The following is a 17,102-nucleotide window of genomic DNA, read 5'->3' on the forward strand; positions in this document are numbered from 1 at the left end:
GTTTGTGATATTACTGTAGTAAAAGCTATAGATGACTCATGTAAACAAGTTCTAGGTCAGGCAAATTAATAAAATCTTGGTCTTACACGCTACATTTTATTTAACTTTGCATATGTGTTTGCCTAAGTTATTATGGAGTCGTTGAAATATGCCACATAGCAAACTCAATTCAATAAATGCAGCCAATAAAAGTTATTTCTTTGTGACCAAACTCTATTTGCATCTTACCTGTGCTAGTTGTCCAAATACTGAATCACTACAATGCAAGAAATAAGGACTGTGGCCAGAGAATAAGGTAGATAAAGTTTCAAACTGATATGTTCCCAACATAATTATTTTTTGTTATTACCTCCTAACAATTGCACTAAAGAATAAATCTTCCAATTGAAATACCCATGTAAAGTCATGCCCTTATTTTTAAGAAGAAATAGTTCTTTATAATATATAGAGAAATTAGAGTTTAAAAATATGTCGTCAGTCATCACATTCCTATTGAAACATAAAGTTGCAAAGAAAATCCAGGGCCACAAAACAATAATTAAGACCAGAATTCCTTCTTAACAGTATTAGTGACCATCTGTATGACAAGCACTAATTCAATGCTCATCCGTCAATTTCTATTTTCCACAGTTTAATGCAACTATCATCACTACAAGATGCTAAAAGGCCTGGTGTGGTTGGATTCCATGACACAGCATTAACATCTTGATCATGTGCTTGCTGAGTTGAGGCAACAACGCTAAAAATAGGATCAGAATCCCCAGAGCTCTCATCTTCACGAAAAACTATAATAGAGTTGTCACCGCTGCATGCTGCGATCATGTCTGTTTGATGACACCTGAACAAAGTATTGTGGCCAAATGAATGAATACAAATTATTTATCATCGCATGGCGGGACAGCAACAGATGTTGTTAACTTGTTATATGGGTGTTTTGTTGAGTACACCTTGTACCCGCTTACAAGTTACCACATATGTATATTGCTGATTATTTTTTAGGATTTTTTTAATGTTTGACAATTAAAACAACCAATAAAGAAATACTGGATTAAAGCAACTGAACACATTCGCCCACAATAGTAACAACCACAAGCCATAACCCCTGGACTTGAGGCAAGATTATAAACCACTGTACCATGGTCTTAAATAAAGTGATCTAAATTTCCATCACTATAGATAAAAACCTAATGCTTACCAAGTGACACAGTATATTGGTTGATTAAAATAGCCAGATAAGGTGCACACACATTTCCAAGTAGGAGTTTCTCCTTTAGTTGCAATTCCTGAGCAAATGCATGTGTGGTGACAATTCCAATATTCAACAAAAGCATTTCACTGGACATTACATTATCCTAATTGTCACAAAATCATACTACTACTATACAACCTTATACGTAAAGTATTGCCATTCCCTAAACATATATTTTATGCGCATAAGTTTTTGGGTCGTTCTATTGGCTTATCTAGAACAGTAATTACGTATCGGGAAAGTCCTGGAACAGAACTTCAATATTTTTTTCAAATACATATTGTAATTACTGCAATTAAATCAGGAAATTATTCATCTGCAGATTTTTTTAAATAACTAGTTTATGAACAGAATTTTTTTTTTTAAATGAGCTACAGTTTATATTCAATAACTGAATTTTTTATATTTAATTTACCTTCCATATTACCAGGTTCATATTTTTGCCAAACTTTTATTGTTTTATCGTCTGAACCTGACACTAACCGCCTACCGTCCTTTGACCATGAAACTGACCATACAGTAGACGAATGACCGGACAAGGTGGCGAATGAAAGCCATTCGCCATCATCTTCTTTAAACAATTTTATCGTATCATCGTAACTGGCAGATGCAACAATCTGAACAAAGGTAAATAAGTAATAAAAAAATTTCTGTGGCATAACAATTTGACGACAGGTGTCCTATTTTATACTATGCAAAACTATACATAAGATTTTCAATGTAAAACCATGCATAACCCTAAAGTGTCTGTCTTAGTGGGTTACTAAGCATTAGAACATCAAAACACCAATATTCTACAGAACAGTTGTTCAAAAATCATTCTTTAAACACTTTACAAAAGGCTAGGTAGTGGGTACACTACAGCAAGATGTGAATCTCTTTATTTTCCCTTAACTTAGTTATGCTTGAAACTATTACCATTTAACATGTGATGCATTCAAAGCACTACTCAGTATTGTCAGGACTCTTTATTATTATTATAAATCGCGACTAAACATAATTTTTAGTTAAACATAATACCTCAAAACATTAATAAAATGTTTATGATAAAAAAATATTAAAACCTCTTAAAAACATACCGGTTCAAAAGGATGCCATGCTATGTCTTTTACGTCTTGTGTATGAACAGTAAGAACGCCCGCGCATTCAAAATCGTCTTCTTCGTCATCAACTGAAACAAGTAATAAGATCAAAACATTTATGGTGATACTAAACGGCACCAAATATACAGTTTGGGAAAAATGATTTTAGAATTATAAGGTATGTGAACACCTAGAAATTAGGCAGTCATATCCATTTTTTAAGCCGTCATATCCTGTTTTAAAATAGAGCTGTTATAGTGAACTGAAATAAATCCGTAACGGTACAACCTGTGCATTTTTACTTTGACGTGCATTACAAACTCAGCACACGTCACCAAAATTCTTGCCCAAAAGGCCAAAATAATACCTTGGCACACTGCTCTGGCAAGTTACGGTTACTGGTTAAACATAAAACTCTTAACAATTTATATAATTTACCTGACCAGATCCAGACTGATTTATCCCTTGAGCAAGTAGCTAAATATTCTCCAGATTGTGACCATGCTACTGCTTTTACTTCATTTTCATGACCTTCTAATGTGGCAGCAGATTCAAATTGTCCGGAACTTTTATCCCAGATACAAATAGTGGCATCGAAGCTTGCAGAAGCTAGTTTATTACCGCATGGGGACCAACCTACTTTACGGATAGTTCTTTGATGACCATCTTGAAGAATTGATTTGCAAACCCATTTATCACCTGAAAAATTTAAATGTTAACTGTATATACTATGTCAGCAATAGTGAAGAATCTTTTGGTACAGTTCAGCTTTGGCTGCTGTTGGTACTGGTAGTCAGGGGTTATAGGATTAGTGGTTGGTTGTTACGTTTAGTGGTTAGAAGATAACATGGGGGTAGGATTGTTGGCACCAGTGAGGAATCCTCTGATACATAGCAGAATAGGCTGGTGGAAAGTGTTAGAGGTTGGTGGTTAGGGGGTTAGTAGTTATAGGGGTTAGTAGTTAGCAAATAAGGTGGGGGCAGGATTCTTCACTAGTACCGGATTGTTCACCAGAACCACTATTTCCCATCAATAAATGGAAGCAAAATGTGTTTACCTTCTTTTCCCCATATCCGTATGGTTTTATCTGTGCCACAAGTCGCCAACAGTGTTCCTTTAGGATTCCACTTCACGTCCCATACTCTGTCCCCGTGATCGTTTAACGATGCAACACAATCTAACGTCGGAGTCATGGCAAAAGCTGTCAGATTATTAAACACAAAACACAACACGCTTAAAATAAATTAGATTGTCACTGCGGGGTTCTCCCTAATTCACGAAACGAAATATCTGTTATTGTGCACGTAGTGTAAACCCAACTTGCAAATTAAATCTATTGTCTGTGATCTAGGACTTCTATGCAACTTGCGAGAATCCCGATGTAACGCTATGAACGGAGATGCCACGTCACACCAGTATCTATTATTATTGGGATGTCATAAGCTTCTATGTCACAAATACGTCATAGTGACACCAAACTGGATTTTTGCTAATCGCGCTACAAACAAAAAGAATAATTTTCGCAAACCTGGGCAAAATTTGATCAAGCTAACACATTCGTCTACGCAAAAGCGGAGAACAACACAAAGAATGTTAATTGCGGCCTGGTATATTTTTTGGTATGGTGCAAAATAGTAAAGTTTAAAAAATTAAATATTTTGTATGGAAGAACAGAATTTTGTACGAGAAGTATATATTCGCAAAGTGCAAGTCTTCTGAAAAATAAAAACAAGATTAAAATACCCTCATAATTTATGTGGCTGGCGTTAGTGAAAAGCCACTACGGCACGACAAGCCCCCAGCCAATGGTAGTGGGTTTCTTCTTAGGTGAGAAACCCTTGCGGGATATTACTGTCCACGCAGGTTAAAGAAACCCTAGACAAAAATTGTACAACGAATGCACATACAATGCAATAAAAGTAAACAAAGAATACGATGAGTGCTCATAAACAATTTGTGCCATGCAAAAACACAACAGCGCAGTCATACCAAACAACTAGACAATTACAAAAAGGTAATTAACGTGGACATATTCATTGAAACATCTACCAAGAAAATATGGTTCAAATCCTGAAGGATAAATAATCTGCAGTGTACACCATATTGAATGTCCGACCACAAGGAATCGAAGCCAACAACGGCTCTGTTTGTCCTAGTTAACCAGTAAGTCACCATGTTGGTACCGCGATACTTTCGTATAACTACACACATTATAATATCGTTCAGATGTTACGCACTGTATCGACCGTTACGACAAACTGCATTGGTTGTTACGTACCGCGCTAACAGTGGCCTAAATAACCAGCGTAGCACCACTGCAGCATTGGCGGCGACGTCCACGTAACAAACCCGCAACTGTACAACGTAACTAAGTCGACCGTCACGCAACCGCACCGAACGCAAGGTCCTTACGACCATCGACGTAGCGTAATTGTAACGTGGCCAGCGTCACAATCAGGCTTTATAGGCGAAAAAAGGTACTTTGTGTGAAACAAGGAAAACATGTGTTTTATGTCGGACAAAAAAGGTATTTTAACGGGATTGAAGATAATAAATTAAAGAAAAACAGGGATTTAAAACTGGATTTGGAGCATATTACATTGTGCGTTAATATTACTCAAGTATTTGTGTACCAACATAGCGTTTCTTACCAAGTTAACCAAGACAATACAGAATCGCCAAAGATTTCGATCTTTGCTAAAGAAACACTGAATAGAGTGTACAAGGCCAACTCTGATCCAACAAGATGTTCGCCATAGTTTCATTGCATACATTTCAGTGGTATGCAAAATGCACTATAGTAGTGACTCACTAAAAAACTACTGGCAAAGTTAGTTCCAGTAAAACTGCCTTACGGCAACACGGGCACCAGCCAAGAAGAGATCAATTATCTGACAACACTGTAAGAGTGCGTAAACTACCGCACACAGACACGCCAACACACAACACGTATTTAAATATAAAATCTCAAACCGGCATCCTTTATCGGTGTTTTCATCTTTGTTCTTCGGCTACGAAAAAAGGTTTTTGTTACATCATACTATATTTGGTTTTCAGCTTCTATATTTCAAACCTTGCGTAAAGTTAATGGTATAGTAGGGTGGGGCAAGACGGGACACATTTTCATTCTATTTTCTCGTATCATTTGGTAGTAAACAAAAAACAATCAAATAAATATAAAAACCGAATCCTTACGACTCTGATATACCGTTGTTAATATCCAATTATGTGCTAAAGGTGTCCCATCTTATACCTAACAGTTCTACATATTATCACTATACTAATATCAGTTTCTACATTTCAAACAATATGTTATAGTGGTATCATTTTTTTGAATTATACTTTATTGCATGTAGAACTAAAATGCAGGCGTTTGGCCATTGGCCCTAGTAATTTTAACTCTACATTATAGGGGGCGCACACAATACGCTATTTTCGAAATGCAGTAATAGGCTTGGGTAAGATGGTATATATATTTTTCTTTTGTCCCACAGAGAACACTTAAAAGAATTGTATAACTGTAACCTTACACGCTAATAAATGGGTACTGTATGGTATATGGTAATATGTGCTAAATATATCCCATCTTACACCACAATACTATGTGTTAAGTTGATATATACAGATATTATAATTGTTTAAACAACAAACACTACCTTGTGCTTTCCTTCTGCAGCCTTTTCTGCTGACTTTTCTAAAAAAAATCGACCATGCTTTTATAATTAAACAAATTGTACATCTTATAATATGCAATAATTTAATTGTTGTTTATTGTAGCATAGTTATGTCCAATATTTTGTATATTATTACGTAATAATAACCTTCATTCCATCTTCGTGCTCGACGGTCCACTTTTCCTGTGACGTCACATACCATGTTCTAAAAAATATCAAACATCTCAAATACTAATCTTTTAATTAATGGATATTGTGATAAAATGAAAACTTACGAAGTGGGTTCTTCTGTCGCGTCATCACCACTTCGTGACGTCACATCTCTGACGTTATCTAGAAAATAGAAAGCGTACGTAACAATGCCTATTGTGAATAATACTTTACCATTTTTTGATCTTCTTTACATCTTTTGCGCTTTTTGTGCAAATGTAATTATAATAAATATAGCCTACATTTGGATAATAAGTAATGTGCCTTGCGCTGACGAAACACGCGCATGGGGCCCCACGAAAAAAAAGGCGAAAAACGCAAGCGTAGAAGAAATCGCGTTGTGACGTCACGAACGTGTGCGAGCGAAGGACGACCTAACTATGACGTAACATCAGCGAGCTATGACGAAAGCGATTATGACACGATGCCATTCAAACATATTGTGACGTAACGAATAACGTTGCGATTTTTACGTCAGCATTGTAAAAAGCGTGTCACGTGGCGAGTGACGTTCGTTATGACGCAATAAAGAAGTGTCACGCAACATCTGAAAACAATATGTCAATGTAAAGAATATAGTATATTGATATATATATTACTGTTTAATATAAGTGGTATAAGAGTACGCAAGACACATACATGTTTTAAACTAATACCAAAAAGTAATATTAGAAAAATACTACATACAGTGGTGGAAACAGTTTTAAATAGCAATATTCTGTACACAAATAATATTATATAGTACTGGTTTATAACTAAAATAATACTTAACTCAAAGTTTTGCAGTAGAACACCATATCCCAAGCTGGTGCAGAACTAACTTCGTCTTTACTGCCACGTTCTGTAAATGCGCCGTTGAAATGGTTGAAGTTTTATACGCGAGGTGTAATCTTAAAATGCGGGAGGCAATTAACGCTGGTTGTAAGGTAAATTGTAATTGATTGTGTTTCCAGTTTTATTTTAAAGTGTATAAGTGCGGGGAACTATTTGGGGAGTAAGTTTCTATTCAAAGAATTTGGAACGGAAACACAACATTTGCAAACGTTAAAATTTTTAATTAATTGGTTATATAGTAAGGTGGGGGAAGATAGGAGACATTTTTATTTTATTTCTCGTCCCATTTGGTAGTAAACAAAAAATATTCAACGAATTATAAAACTGTATCCTCACGACCATAAACCGTGCGAAAGGGGTCCCAGCTTACCCCACAGTACTAAGTATGACCACAACGTGCCATAAAAGCACGTTCTGCTTTTTTTAAATGAGTTAAAGTGACTTTATATTGTGGGAAGGCAACAAGTCAAAGCCAAACCAATAGTTAAATCCCAACGTAAATATTGTTAAAGAAAATCAGTTGTGGGCTAACTCTCATACATTCCTACACGATTCGGGCAATAGCGTTGTTTCCGCTCATAAAAGTGGTGAGGGCATCTGTGGTTTCATTTTAATTTATTTTAGTGCCACTGTCGGCGATGTACTGCTACTATTATACCTATAACGTTGCACCTAATTTAAGTCCCATCTAGTATATACAGTACTGTGGGGTAAGATATAGTAGGGTGGGGAAAAATGGGACACCTTATCATTCCATTTTCCCGTCACATTTAGTAGTAAACAAAGAAAATTAAAATAATTATCAAACCGTATTCTCACGACTCCCATAGACTGTTGTTAATTGTTTAAAACACGATCAAGATATTTGGTTATTATGTGCTAAAGGTGTCCCATCTTCCCCCACCCTACTATATATTACTGTTAGAGTTTAATTCCTATGTTTCTTGGTCGTGCTTTAAATAATTCACAACGCTCTTTTAAGGTGGTTGTACACAGTATCCGGCGTGCGAATTCGCCCGCGAAGTCGTATATGCAAACCCATTACCGAGTTCCGCATGCGGCAGCTAAATCCGGACAAAACGGACGAATTCCGGATATTGTGTACAGCCACCTGGAGAGTCGCGGAATTTCGGTATATAATTGTGTGAACATTTTTTGTTTACTACTTATTAGGACGAGGCGAAGAATGAAAAAAGGACATGAAGAGGAATGAAAATGCGAATATGGTAATCAAGAAATGATTGGTTTATAATTCCTCCCATTTTATACAGCGTAATATAATACTTCCTGTATTGCGTGCCATTTGGTTATACTATTCATCGATGCTGCCAAAAACTAAATATTCCAGTAAAGCCGTTCAAGGTGTATTGCTTTCCCAAGGTCGAGGTTCTGTTGTTAGGTGTTTAGGATTTCTAAATCAGGTGTTTACAATTTTTTAAATGGTAATGTAATAAATAAACAACGCTTGAAACTAAAATGTGAGGTACAAATGCACTAAGTATATTCTGTATCTCAATTGATTTCTTGAATGGTGTAAAATACATATAAACTGCAGTCGCATTAATAATTTATGTAATCAAAAAACTATAAGCCTAGCAAGTGCTTTGTTATTCTTGTTAAACAATGAATTATTTTGTACCACAAACTCAAATATTTTCCCTACAGGGTACGCTAATGTTTTTAACATCATCATTAATTAAGGTCGCGATAAGAGACAACTATAATAACGCGGGTTAGTTTATATCGCCAAATAACACTAATTTCGGTGAAACGGCAATTAGTAGATAGTAAATGTAATTGCGATTGATAGACGGCCGATTTAACTGTAACATATGGCTTGATTTTCAAGTCACTTATAATGTACTACTTTACACTCTTGTTAAGAAATAGTATAGCTTGCAAGGTTGTATGTATGATGAGGTATAAAGCTTAAGTCGAAAGCTAGAAGCAACGCCAATATTTCAATTTTAGTAAAAGTGGTCGGTATGTTTTTCCGCCTTTTTCTCTTAAGTAATCGGAATGCGCCATCGCTGGAAACATAATCCGTTCTCTTTTTTCTAAACATGGGAAGTGAGCACCTTTAGTACAGACCGTACATACCAAACGTCGGCACAGCCCATGGTTCAGCCTAGCCATTTATAATGTAGACTGTAAAATATGTATCGGTTATTTCAGATGTTAGACAAATAATTTTCAGCAAACAAGCCAAACTTAAAGGTAGTTTAACTTAAAAGGATACCGACATCTTGGTTCTTTTTTACAGTTTTGCATTTTCAAGTTACTAATGTAATTCATATCCAGGAAGCGAAATATTTGTATGCTTATAACTGGTATAAAAATCAATCCGTATGTGTGTAGGCCATGATGTGTTTCATAGGTTGGAACATGGTTAGGATTTCGCTTATTTTTCGCGTTTTGGGTATTGTTTCAATTCTAACTATCATTTATATGTCTGGGGCTTTGCTTAAATTGGAATCCCCATTGCATGATAAACAACCTAATAGAAGAGGTATTACCACAAAAGTGGAGAATCCAAACAACGATGACATAAACCATTTTGTCCTGTCTAAAACAACAAGTTTACGAATAACAACGGCCCAAACAACAACAAAGACACTTTCCTTGGCAGAAACTACAACAATAAGAACTAACAAGATTCTTTCAGTAAACCAGGAGTTTAACACAGGTGACTTGATCAAGTTATTATGTCAATATATATATATATTGCATTTGTAAGTCGTATATATCTAAGTAAATGCTCATAAAGGTGTATCAATGTACGGCCAACACTAGAGATATTTTATAGGAAGCAGTAACCAATGTGAATGTGTATCTTGGCTATATTTTCAACTTTTTTTCGGATACGTGACTGTTCTGCATTGTATTGTGGGATCTTGACATGGAAAACCCGATATTTTATACGGAAAATTGGCGTAAATTAACTAGTTACAGTTTTTCAGAAAGGAACATATATTATATTATTAAAAGACCCATGTAAAGTAACGCCACCTAAATATTAACGCACGTTTCGCTTTTAACTGCTCACTGTTGTGGTTTCGCTTTTAACTGCTCACTGTTATGTGGTTATGATACACGCTCGGATAATTTCGAGGCTTTTTGTCTAGGATCCAGACAGAAGCCATAAAACTTATTTTTATTTGATCAGTTTTCTTTCAAATATTTCACAACTTTGTTTTAAATATTACTGATTGTGGTGTCTATATATAGAACACACACATATCTCTTCGAAGAATGAAAGTACTTCACTTGAAGAAAGTCGGCCAACCGAAACAGAAACCGCTGGAACTAAGCTTTCGAACAAACGCCTTCAAGTAGTTATGCAATGGAAAAAAACTGTACCTTTGTTTAGACAGGGTTATCACATACGGTTCATTAATAAAAGAATGTCTATATATTTTGTCTCAGTTATCAATGTTTAACTTGTTAAATCTTTTAGCTAAGCCTTTTTACCCACGAGATATACACATGCTCTGTCTGGCGTAAATCACAGTCATATAATGTTTCAATTTATTCCACACTTGATAAACAAAAAACTGAAATCATGAGATGAGGCTATTTTCTTTATTAGATAACCATTTTGACGTATAAACAAGCTTTATGGTTATTGCGATTTTCTATCTTCGCTATTCCATAATACTAAAATCGGTACACGCTTGATTTCCCCTGTATTAACGTATTTGACTCTCCTTTTTTAGGAATGTTCCGTGTCGAAAATTGATCATAAAAAAGCTCAAGCAAAGATCAAATTAGACCGCAACAAATTCCTTCTCCCAATTCTTACGTTTGGTCCGAATAACCAGTTGCTTGGCCTCAGAGAATCAATGCTGGTTGCAATTAAATTAAACAGGTTCGGTTACTTCTTATATAATAGGTTGGGGTAAGATGGGACGTGTTTTCAACTTCTTTTCTCCTCCTATATAGTAGTAAACAGAGAATATTTACAGAGTTATATTCGTGGCCCCGCGCCTCTGAATGAACTTTGTTAATTGTTTTAAAAAAAATCCGAAGAAAAACGGTATCCTATCTTACAGTACTATATTATACATTAATACAAATCGGCCTATGTGGTATATATTAGGGCAAAGATGGGACATCTTTATATTTTTATCGTTCCTTTGGTAGTAAACAAAGAATCTTATTTTTTTATGTTATAATGACATTCATATAGTAACTGGGGTGAGATGGGACACCTTTAGCACATAAAGCTCAAATATCTTGATCGTGTTTTAAAAAATTAACAACGGTCTATTGGGGACGTGATAATGCGGTTTTATATTTGTTTAAATGTTCTTTGTTTACTATCAGACGAGAAAATAAAATAAAAAGGTGGCTTATCTTCCCCCGTCCTACTATATTTACTAATTCATATATACTCTTTAAAATTCGGTTCACCCTTAACAAAAACGAAGTGTTCCGTTTTCTTATCGTCTAAACGCTTTTCGAAACGTATTGTTCATATTTTAATAAGAAATTGAAAAACCTTATGTTGATATCCAGATCTTTGGTCATCCCACGATTTTACCCACAATTCAATGACCCGGGACGTCATGGACTCCAAGTAGTTTCGCCAAAAAATCGAATAAACGTCGAACATCTGGCTGAGTTCATGACAACCGTAACTTTGGAAGAATTTCAGCAAGAATGTAACCACACTATAGACGCCATTTTTCAAGTGAGATTTTTTAAATATTTTGTTAGCAGAATTTTATATCTTAGGACGTTACAAAACAACTGTTGTTTTGCCGTTATTTTAATGTATGTGTGAATGGAACTTGCTTTATCCTCGCGTGGCCGAAAACGACATTTGTTCTAACACGGGTTCATACACCTCGTGTTAGCTTGTGGGTGATTATTTTTGGGGGATTTTTTTTTTTATGTATGTCTGATAATTTGGACAACCCATAAGTGACCACAGGGTTACAGTAGTTGCCGTTAAGTGTCTTGCCCAAGGACACATACGCCCACAATGATGATCCTGAACTTTTTGGTTTTGTACATTATACTAACAAGTTTAGTTACCATAACCAAATTTATAAATTACAAGTCATGTTAATACGTTTAATGTTAATGTTTTCTTGGCAGACAAGACCTATAAATTGCAACGAGTTGCACAAAGTAGAACGTGACAACGACATAAGGATATTTAGTGATCAAAACAGGGAAGAATACATCAAAAGCGGAAGTACACTCCAATGCCCACCAAGTAATATCCCAAGTTACCCGAAAAATGTCAGATCCAAAATCGTATTGGATATTAAGAAACTAAATGATATTTATAAGTACGTTTACTTTGTGATCTGTATAGAATTTATATCGTTCAAACTATAATATACAGTAGGGTGGGGGAAAACGGGACACCTTTACATTCTATTTTCTCGCCCAATTTAGTAATAAACAAAGAATAATTAAATAATTATAAAACCGTATTCTCACGACTCCTATTGACCGTTATTAATTGTTTAAAACACGATCAGGATATTTGGATATTATGAGCTAAAGGAGTCCCGTCTTCCCCCAATCTACTATATAAAATGGCACCCACCATTTGGTAAAAATTTATCAGGTATATAAATCGTGCATTGGACAGAAATAACCAATAGGGCAACCTGAAATTATCATTTTGTGTTTTATGTTGACACGTGGTCATTTGGTCAACGCAGCAAACCTAGCCGCATGACTCTTCGCTTGTCCAAAGCTCTTCGTAGAGATATCTCATTAGTTTATAGCAAGGTGGGGGAGATGGAACACCTTTAGCACATAATATCCAAATATCCTGATCGTGTTTTAAACCGTTAACAACGGTCTTAAGATCCGTGAGGATACGTTTGATAATTCTTTGAATTTTGTTTGATTACTACCAAATGGGACAAGAAAATAGATTGAAAAGGTGTCCCATCTTTCCCCACCCTAATATTATATATATGTATATAATTGGCAGAGTTTAGATCATTGTAATTCAACTAAAATTTTCCTTGTGCTATTATACAGTTCCACTGCAAGATGCCCAATATTTCTTCACCCTTACATCGCATTAAGTGTCGACTTCCACGAAGGTGTGATTTCAAACGAACTTTTCAATTCCTCTCACGTCGATAAGCTTTTATCTTTCGATGCTGTGCAAACAGAGTCGGATGACGTCATTTTTGCAGCCATCGAACGCGCAACGACACGGCCTCAATACGTTGCCAATATAGCGAAGAATTTCGTTGACACTTCGACAAACAATCTCCCATTCATTGCTATACATTGGAGGTAAATATGTTGGTTGGGATATATTCCCATTTTTATTACGAAACAGCTAAGTTATATATGTAGTAGAGTGGGGGAAAATGGGACACCTTTTCATTCAATTTACTCGTCCAATTTAGTAAGAAACAAAGAACATTTAAAGAATTACAAAGCCGTATTCTCACGACTCCCAAAGACCGAATTAATTGTTTAAAACAAGATAACGATATTTGAATATTAGATGCTAAAGGTGTCCCATCTCCCCCCCCCCACCCTACTATATACATAAACTAAATAGAATGTAACTTTCCTATACCCTCGCGCTGCGGGAGGAAGAAAGTCGTTATAACAACAATAATGCTATGTTTCTTACACCTTGTACACGCATTACGAGTTACCACGTACGTAACTTTGTATTCGTAATTGTTTTGTTTTTTATATAAGACTAGCAACTTAAAATCTTTTTTTCAGGTATGACGAAGAGATAATAGCAGCCATGTGCAGATTAAACCCAAAAGACAAAATATGCAACAAAGTTTTCGTTCCCGAACAAGTGGCGCGTGCGATTGCGCAAGTGCAACAAAAAATGATTCCAAAAGGAAATACAAAACTCCGTGTTCCCATTTACATTGCAGCACCGCCGACTTTGGGTACTTTCATTCGCGAAGTAAAGGGAAATTTAACCGAACTTTACACGCACTTATACAGTACTTCGAACAACACAAAAGAAAACTTTGTATGGACACTCGATGACTTGGAGAAATTCATAGACGAACGGTACCCGACAGAACTATGTCCAGATATTCGACCAACGCCGAATGAACTAATTTCTCTTGTTGAAATGGAAGTTTGCGCTATGAGCGACGCGTTTTTATGGTCTCATTTTTCAAGCTGGTCAAGGGTTATAGCACACTTTAGGCCCACAAAAATATATCCTCACGATACTTGTGTTTTTGACTTGGTTGCCGCAGCCGCCGCAGCCTAAAATAACACGGGAGTGCGAAACTGTATTGGAGATTTGTCCAGGTGGAACTAAAATTACGGGGGTTGCAGAAAGCCGTGCGTGATGCAGTTTGTAAGATGTGGAACCCTTATTACACTGTCTTTCTATAGCAAATCATTTATCTAGAGAAATCAAAAGAGTATAATGGGGTAGGGAAAAACGGGACACCTTTAGCACATAATATCTAAATACCCTGACCCTGCTTTAAACAATTAACAACGGTCTATGGAAGTCATGACAATACGGTTTTATGATTTTTTGAATGTTCTTGTTTTACCACCGAGTTGGACGGGATAATAGAATGAAACGGTGTCTCATCTTCCCCCACCATACTATATTAATAAAAAGATTATGCCTTATTATAATATACCCTTTTGTAATATTCAAAAACTAAGTCATATTAAAAATATAAAACTTCAGTTTTACTAACTGTGTTACTAAAATTGTTGAAAATTAAATGAAAGTGCAATGGCAGCATCTGATTTATTTATAATGTTTTCCGCGTAATACGTTTGCCTCAGATGCGCAGAGTATTTACAGCTCTATATATTCGCAATATAGTTATAATCAATTACAGTGAATTATACATAGCGCATGGTATATTGCCTTAGGATGCTGTATAAAGGCAGCAGTTTAAAAACACAAGAACGAAATAGGAAGTGCAATTTAAAAACTACTGGATAAAAACTTAATTTTATGAATGGTCGTTTTAACTGACACTTATATACACTCTGTCTACAACCAAGTGCATTGGGCTAACTCCATACTTAAAACATCTTTGTCGGTATTTACACTTCCTTTCATTTGTCCGTTATAGTGAGTGAAATTGGGCAAATTTTGCCAACTACATGTCTTATCCAGTTTGGATGTTTACAGAAGAATTAGCCAAGCTGTCACTCAAGATTCGCGTAAAAATCATCTAAGTTTCCGCCTTCTTCTTCTTCGGCAGGCTCTGGCTGTTTAAGCTCTTCCGGATCATCATATACAGCTTCTTGGGTTGAATTATCATGCCCACCCGCCTCAGTGTATTCGGCCTCCTGGTTGTTGTTGTATTCATTGGTATCATAGCTCTGATTTTGTTGGATAGTATCATCGGCATAGTCTGCTGCTTGGTCGTATATGTTTTCCTCTTCAGTTTCGATCGGCACTGCTTCCGCTTTCTGCTCTGGTTCGACATCTACCGGATCTTCTGGCGCCGGTTCCCCAAGACCATTACCTGAATATTCTTCGGTGTTTTCGCCATTACTGTCCCCGTTTTGTGGCAGTGTAACTTCCTGTGTTTCATTTTCCTCCACTGCGGTATTCTCTTGTGTTTCCATATTGTTTTGGTTTATTTCAGGCGTTTCGGCTTCTGCGTCTTCCGACCGATCATCGTAGTTTTCAAACTCTTTTACTTCTGATGCCTGATCATCACTATCACGTGTTGTATTCTCGAGTACCGGTGCGGAATCAGGTATTACGGGCGTTGAAACAGGTTCCTCGGTCTTGATTTCTATTGTTTCTCTCGGGGTACTACTTCGATCTCTTGTAGCTGACGGAAAACAGAAATATACTTCCTAATTCAGGAGTGTTTATATCATAGTTTAACTTAATATGTTAAAACTTGTAGCAAATAGCTAGGGATGAGTCATCTGGTATACACTTTCAGTTACTCATAAACATGTGAATGCAGTCGCTAAATACGCTACGCGCACTGACTTGACATAAGCATTAGAAAACTAATGCTTTTTAAATACATTTTACAAAGAGAGTAATTCAACCGTCATTCATTGGAAATATATTTGATCCCCATTTATCAACTCACAAGCTGGATTTCTTTTGCGTGGTTTCGCTGCACCTTTGCCAGTGTAAGACAGGTTACTGATCTGTTTACTCACTTTGCTCACGCGCAGAGTTTCCGGGTCGTCAGCTATCTGTAATAACGTGTTTATCCTCCAGTTTAAAACAAACAAAATCTACGTGAATGCTGCATATACAGCGTAGGCAACATAATATTATCTTTAATATATAACGCAGACGGCATGTGTATTCTAGTCACCAAAATATGCTATAAGTATAGTAGGGTGGGGGAAGATGGGACACCTTTGGCACTGAATATCCAAATATCCTGATCTTGTTTTAAACAACCAACAGCGGTCTATGGAAGTCGTGAGGATACGTTTTTATAATTCTTTGACTGTTCTTCGATTACTGTCATATGGAACGAGAAAATATAATACAAAGGTGTCCCATCTTCCCCCACCCTACTATATATTACGCGAAATATAACGCCTCCAAGTCTCTAGTCATGACTGAATATTATACGTTACGTTTCTCGTAAACCTGAGTAAATTTAGCTTTGCTTTTTTCAAACTCGCTTCTGTACTGTGTCCGGCTGACCAGGGAGCTTTGTCGTTTAGCGTTATCCAATTCCGGGGTCGAAGCAACAGGCGTGAATTTTGCCTTTGTCTTATTGAACTGTTCGGTGTATTTGTTCTGCAAAACAAATTGGAAAATCTTAAAATATGGCCAAGTCCAATACTAAGCAACCCGGCTAGCACAATTACCCGGCTTTGTTGTTTGGACATTTTCAATGCGTGTACCATTGCTGGGGTCATATAAGCGCTGCGGGCAGCAGCTTGAGCCCATCTTTTCTTTTTTTCTTCCTCGGTTTCAGGCATGCTTCAGCAGAATTTACCGTGACAGTTGAATATGTAAAAATAACTTTCTTACTAAGAATTAAAGACGAATTAGAAACACAGATGTAGTTAGCGAACTGAAGACTCTTAACCAATAACCTTTGCTTTGGTTTGTCTAAAACT

The 17,102-nt window shown here is 36.3% G+C and overlaps 3 protein-coding genes and 2 long non-coding RNA genes across 5 annotated transcripts; 2 read left to right on the forward strand and 3 right to left on the reverse strand.

Moving 5' to 3' along the window:
- The first annotated feature begins 11 nt into the window (after positions 1–11).
- On the forward strand, positions 12–1,729 carry LOC149732308 (uncharacterized). Its single transcript, XR_016385567.1, has 2 exons — positions 12–295; positions 631–1,729. It is a non-coding gene; the product is annotated as an uncharacterized LOC149732308 (long non-coding RNA).
- On the reverse strand, positions 317–3,610 carry LOC149732309 (putative cytosolic iron-sulfur protein assembly protein CIAO1 homolog). Its single transcript, XM_089883171.1, has 6 exons — positions 3,389–3,610; positions 2,770–3,030; positions 2,329–2,420; positions 1,665–1,866; positions 1,196–1,283; positions 317–838 (listed from the first exon to the last, which is right to left on the reverse strand). The coding sequence occupies exons 1-6, from the start codon at positions 3,522–3,524 to the stop codon at positions 604–606; spliced, it is 1,014 nt and encodes a 337-aa protein (XP_089739297.1). The 5' UTR covers positions 3,525–3,610; the 3' UTR covers positions 317–603.
- Positions 3,611–3,924: 314 nt separating this feature from the next.
- On the reverse strand, positions 3,925–7,093 carry LOC149732310 (uncharacterized). The gene is made up of 5 exons (XR_016385566.1): positions 6,988–7,093; positions 6,281–6,338; positions 6,153–6,210; positions 5,988–6,025; positions 3,925–5,342 (listed from the first exon to the last, which is right to left on the reverse strand). It is a non-coding gene; the product is annotated as an uncharacterized LOC149732310 (long non-coding RNA).
- A 2,240-nt stretch (positions 7,094–9,333) lies between these two features.
- On the forward strand, positions 9,334–14,772 carry LOC149732311 (uncharacterized). Its single transcript, XM_089883525.1, has 7 exons — positions 9,334–9,735; positions 10,278–10,381; positions 10,766–10,917; positions 11,568–11,742; positions 12,153–12,349; positions 13,059–13,322; positions 13,770–14,772. The coding sequence occupies exons 1-7, from the start codon at positions 9,411–9,413 to the stop codon at positions 14,281–14,283; spliced, it is 1,731 nt and encodes a 576-aa protein (XP_089739651.1). The 5' UTR covers positions 9,334–9,410; the 3' UTR covers positions 14,284–14,772.
- LOC149732312 (uncharacterized) lies at positions 14,760–17,034 on the reverse strand. Its single transcript, XM_089883527.1, has 4 exons — positions 16,848–17,034; positions 16,624–16,776; positions 16,106–16,214; positions 14,760–15,832 (listed from the first exon to the last, which is right to left on the reverse strand). The coding sequence occupies exons 1-4, from the start codon at positions 16,959–16,961 to the stop codon at positions 15,195–15,197; spliced, it is 1,014 nt and encodes a 337-aa protein (XP_089739653.1). The 5' UTR covers positions 16,962–17,034; the 3' UTR covers positions 14,760–15,194.
- Positions 17,035–17,102: the final 68 nt, after the last annotated feature.

Source organism: Ciona robusta, chromosome 8 (assembly GCF_009617815.1).
Source record: "Ciona robusta chromosome 8, ASM961781v2".
In the NCBI taxonomy this organism is placed as follows: Eukaryota; Metazoa; Chordata; class Ascidiacea; order Phlebobranchia; family Cionidae; genus Ciona; species Ciona robusta.

What these genes read in the sequence shown, in the direction of transcription:
- LOC149732312 (XM_089883527.1), bottom strand. Translation starts at nt 16,961, where the DNA reads ATGCCTGAAACCGAGGAAGAAAAAAAGAAAAGATGGGCTCAAGCTGCT. An exon ending in TGTCCAAACAACAAAGCCGG is followed by an intron (nt 16,777 to 16,847) that starts GTAATTGTGCTA and finishes TTTGTTTTGCAG; the next exon opens with AACAAATACACCGAACAGTT. An exon ending in ACGCAAAAGAAATCCAGCTT is followed by an intron (nt 15,833 to 16,105) that starts GTGAGTTGATAA and finishes GTTTTCCGTCAG; the next exon opens with CTACAAGAGATCGAAGTAGT.
- LOC149732309 (XM_089883171.1), bottom strand. Translation starts at nt 3,524, where the DNA reads ATGACTCCGACGTTAGATTGTGTTGCATCGTTAAACGATCACGGGGAC. An exon ending in ACGGATATGGGGAAAAGAAG is followed by an intron (nt 3,031 to 3,388) that starts GTAAACACATTT and finishes TAAATTTTTCAG; the next exon opens with GTGATAAATGGGTTTGCAAA. An exon ending in CCAATATACTGTGTCACTTG is followed by an intron (nt 839 to 1,195) that starts GTAAGCATTAGG and finishes TACTTTGTTCAG; the next exon opens with GTGTCATCAAACAGACATGA.
- LOC149732311 (XM_089883525.1), top strand. Translation starts at nt 9,411, where the DNA reads ATGATGTGTTTCATAGGTTGGAACATGGTTAGGATTTCGCTTATTTTT. An exon ending in AAACCAGGAGTTTAACACAG is followed by an intron (nt 9,736 to 10,277) that starts GTGACTTGATCA and finishes GTCTATATATAG; the next exon opens with AACACACACATATCTCTTCG. An exon ending in CTATAGACGCCATTTTTCAA is followed by an intron (nt 11,743 to 12,152) that starts GTGAGATTTTTT and finishes TTTTCTTGGCAG; the next exon opens with ACAAGACCTATAAATTGCAA.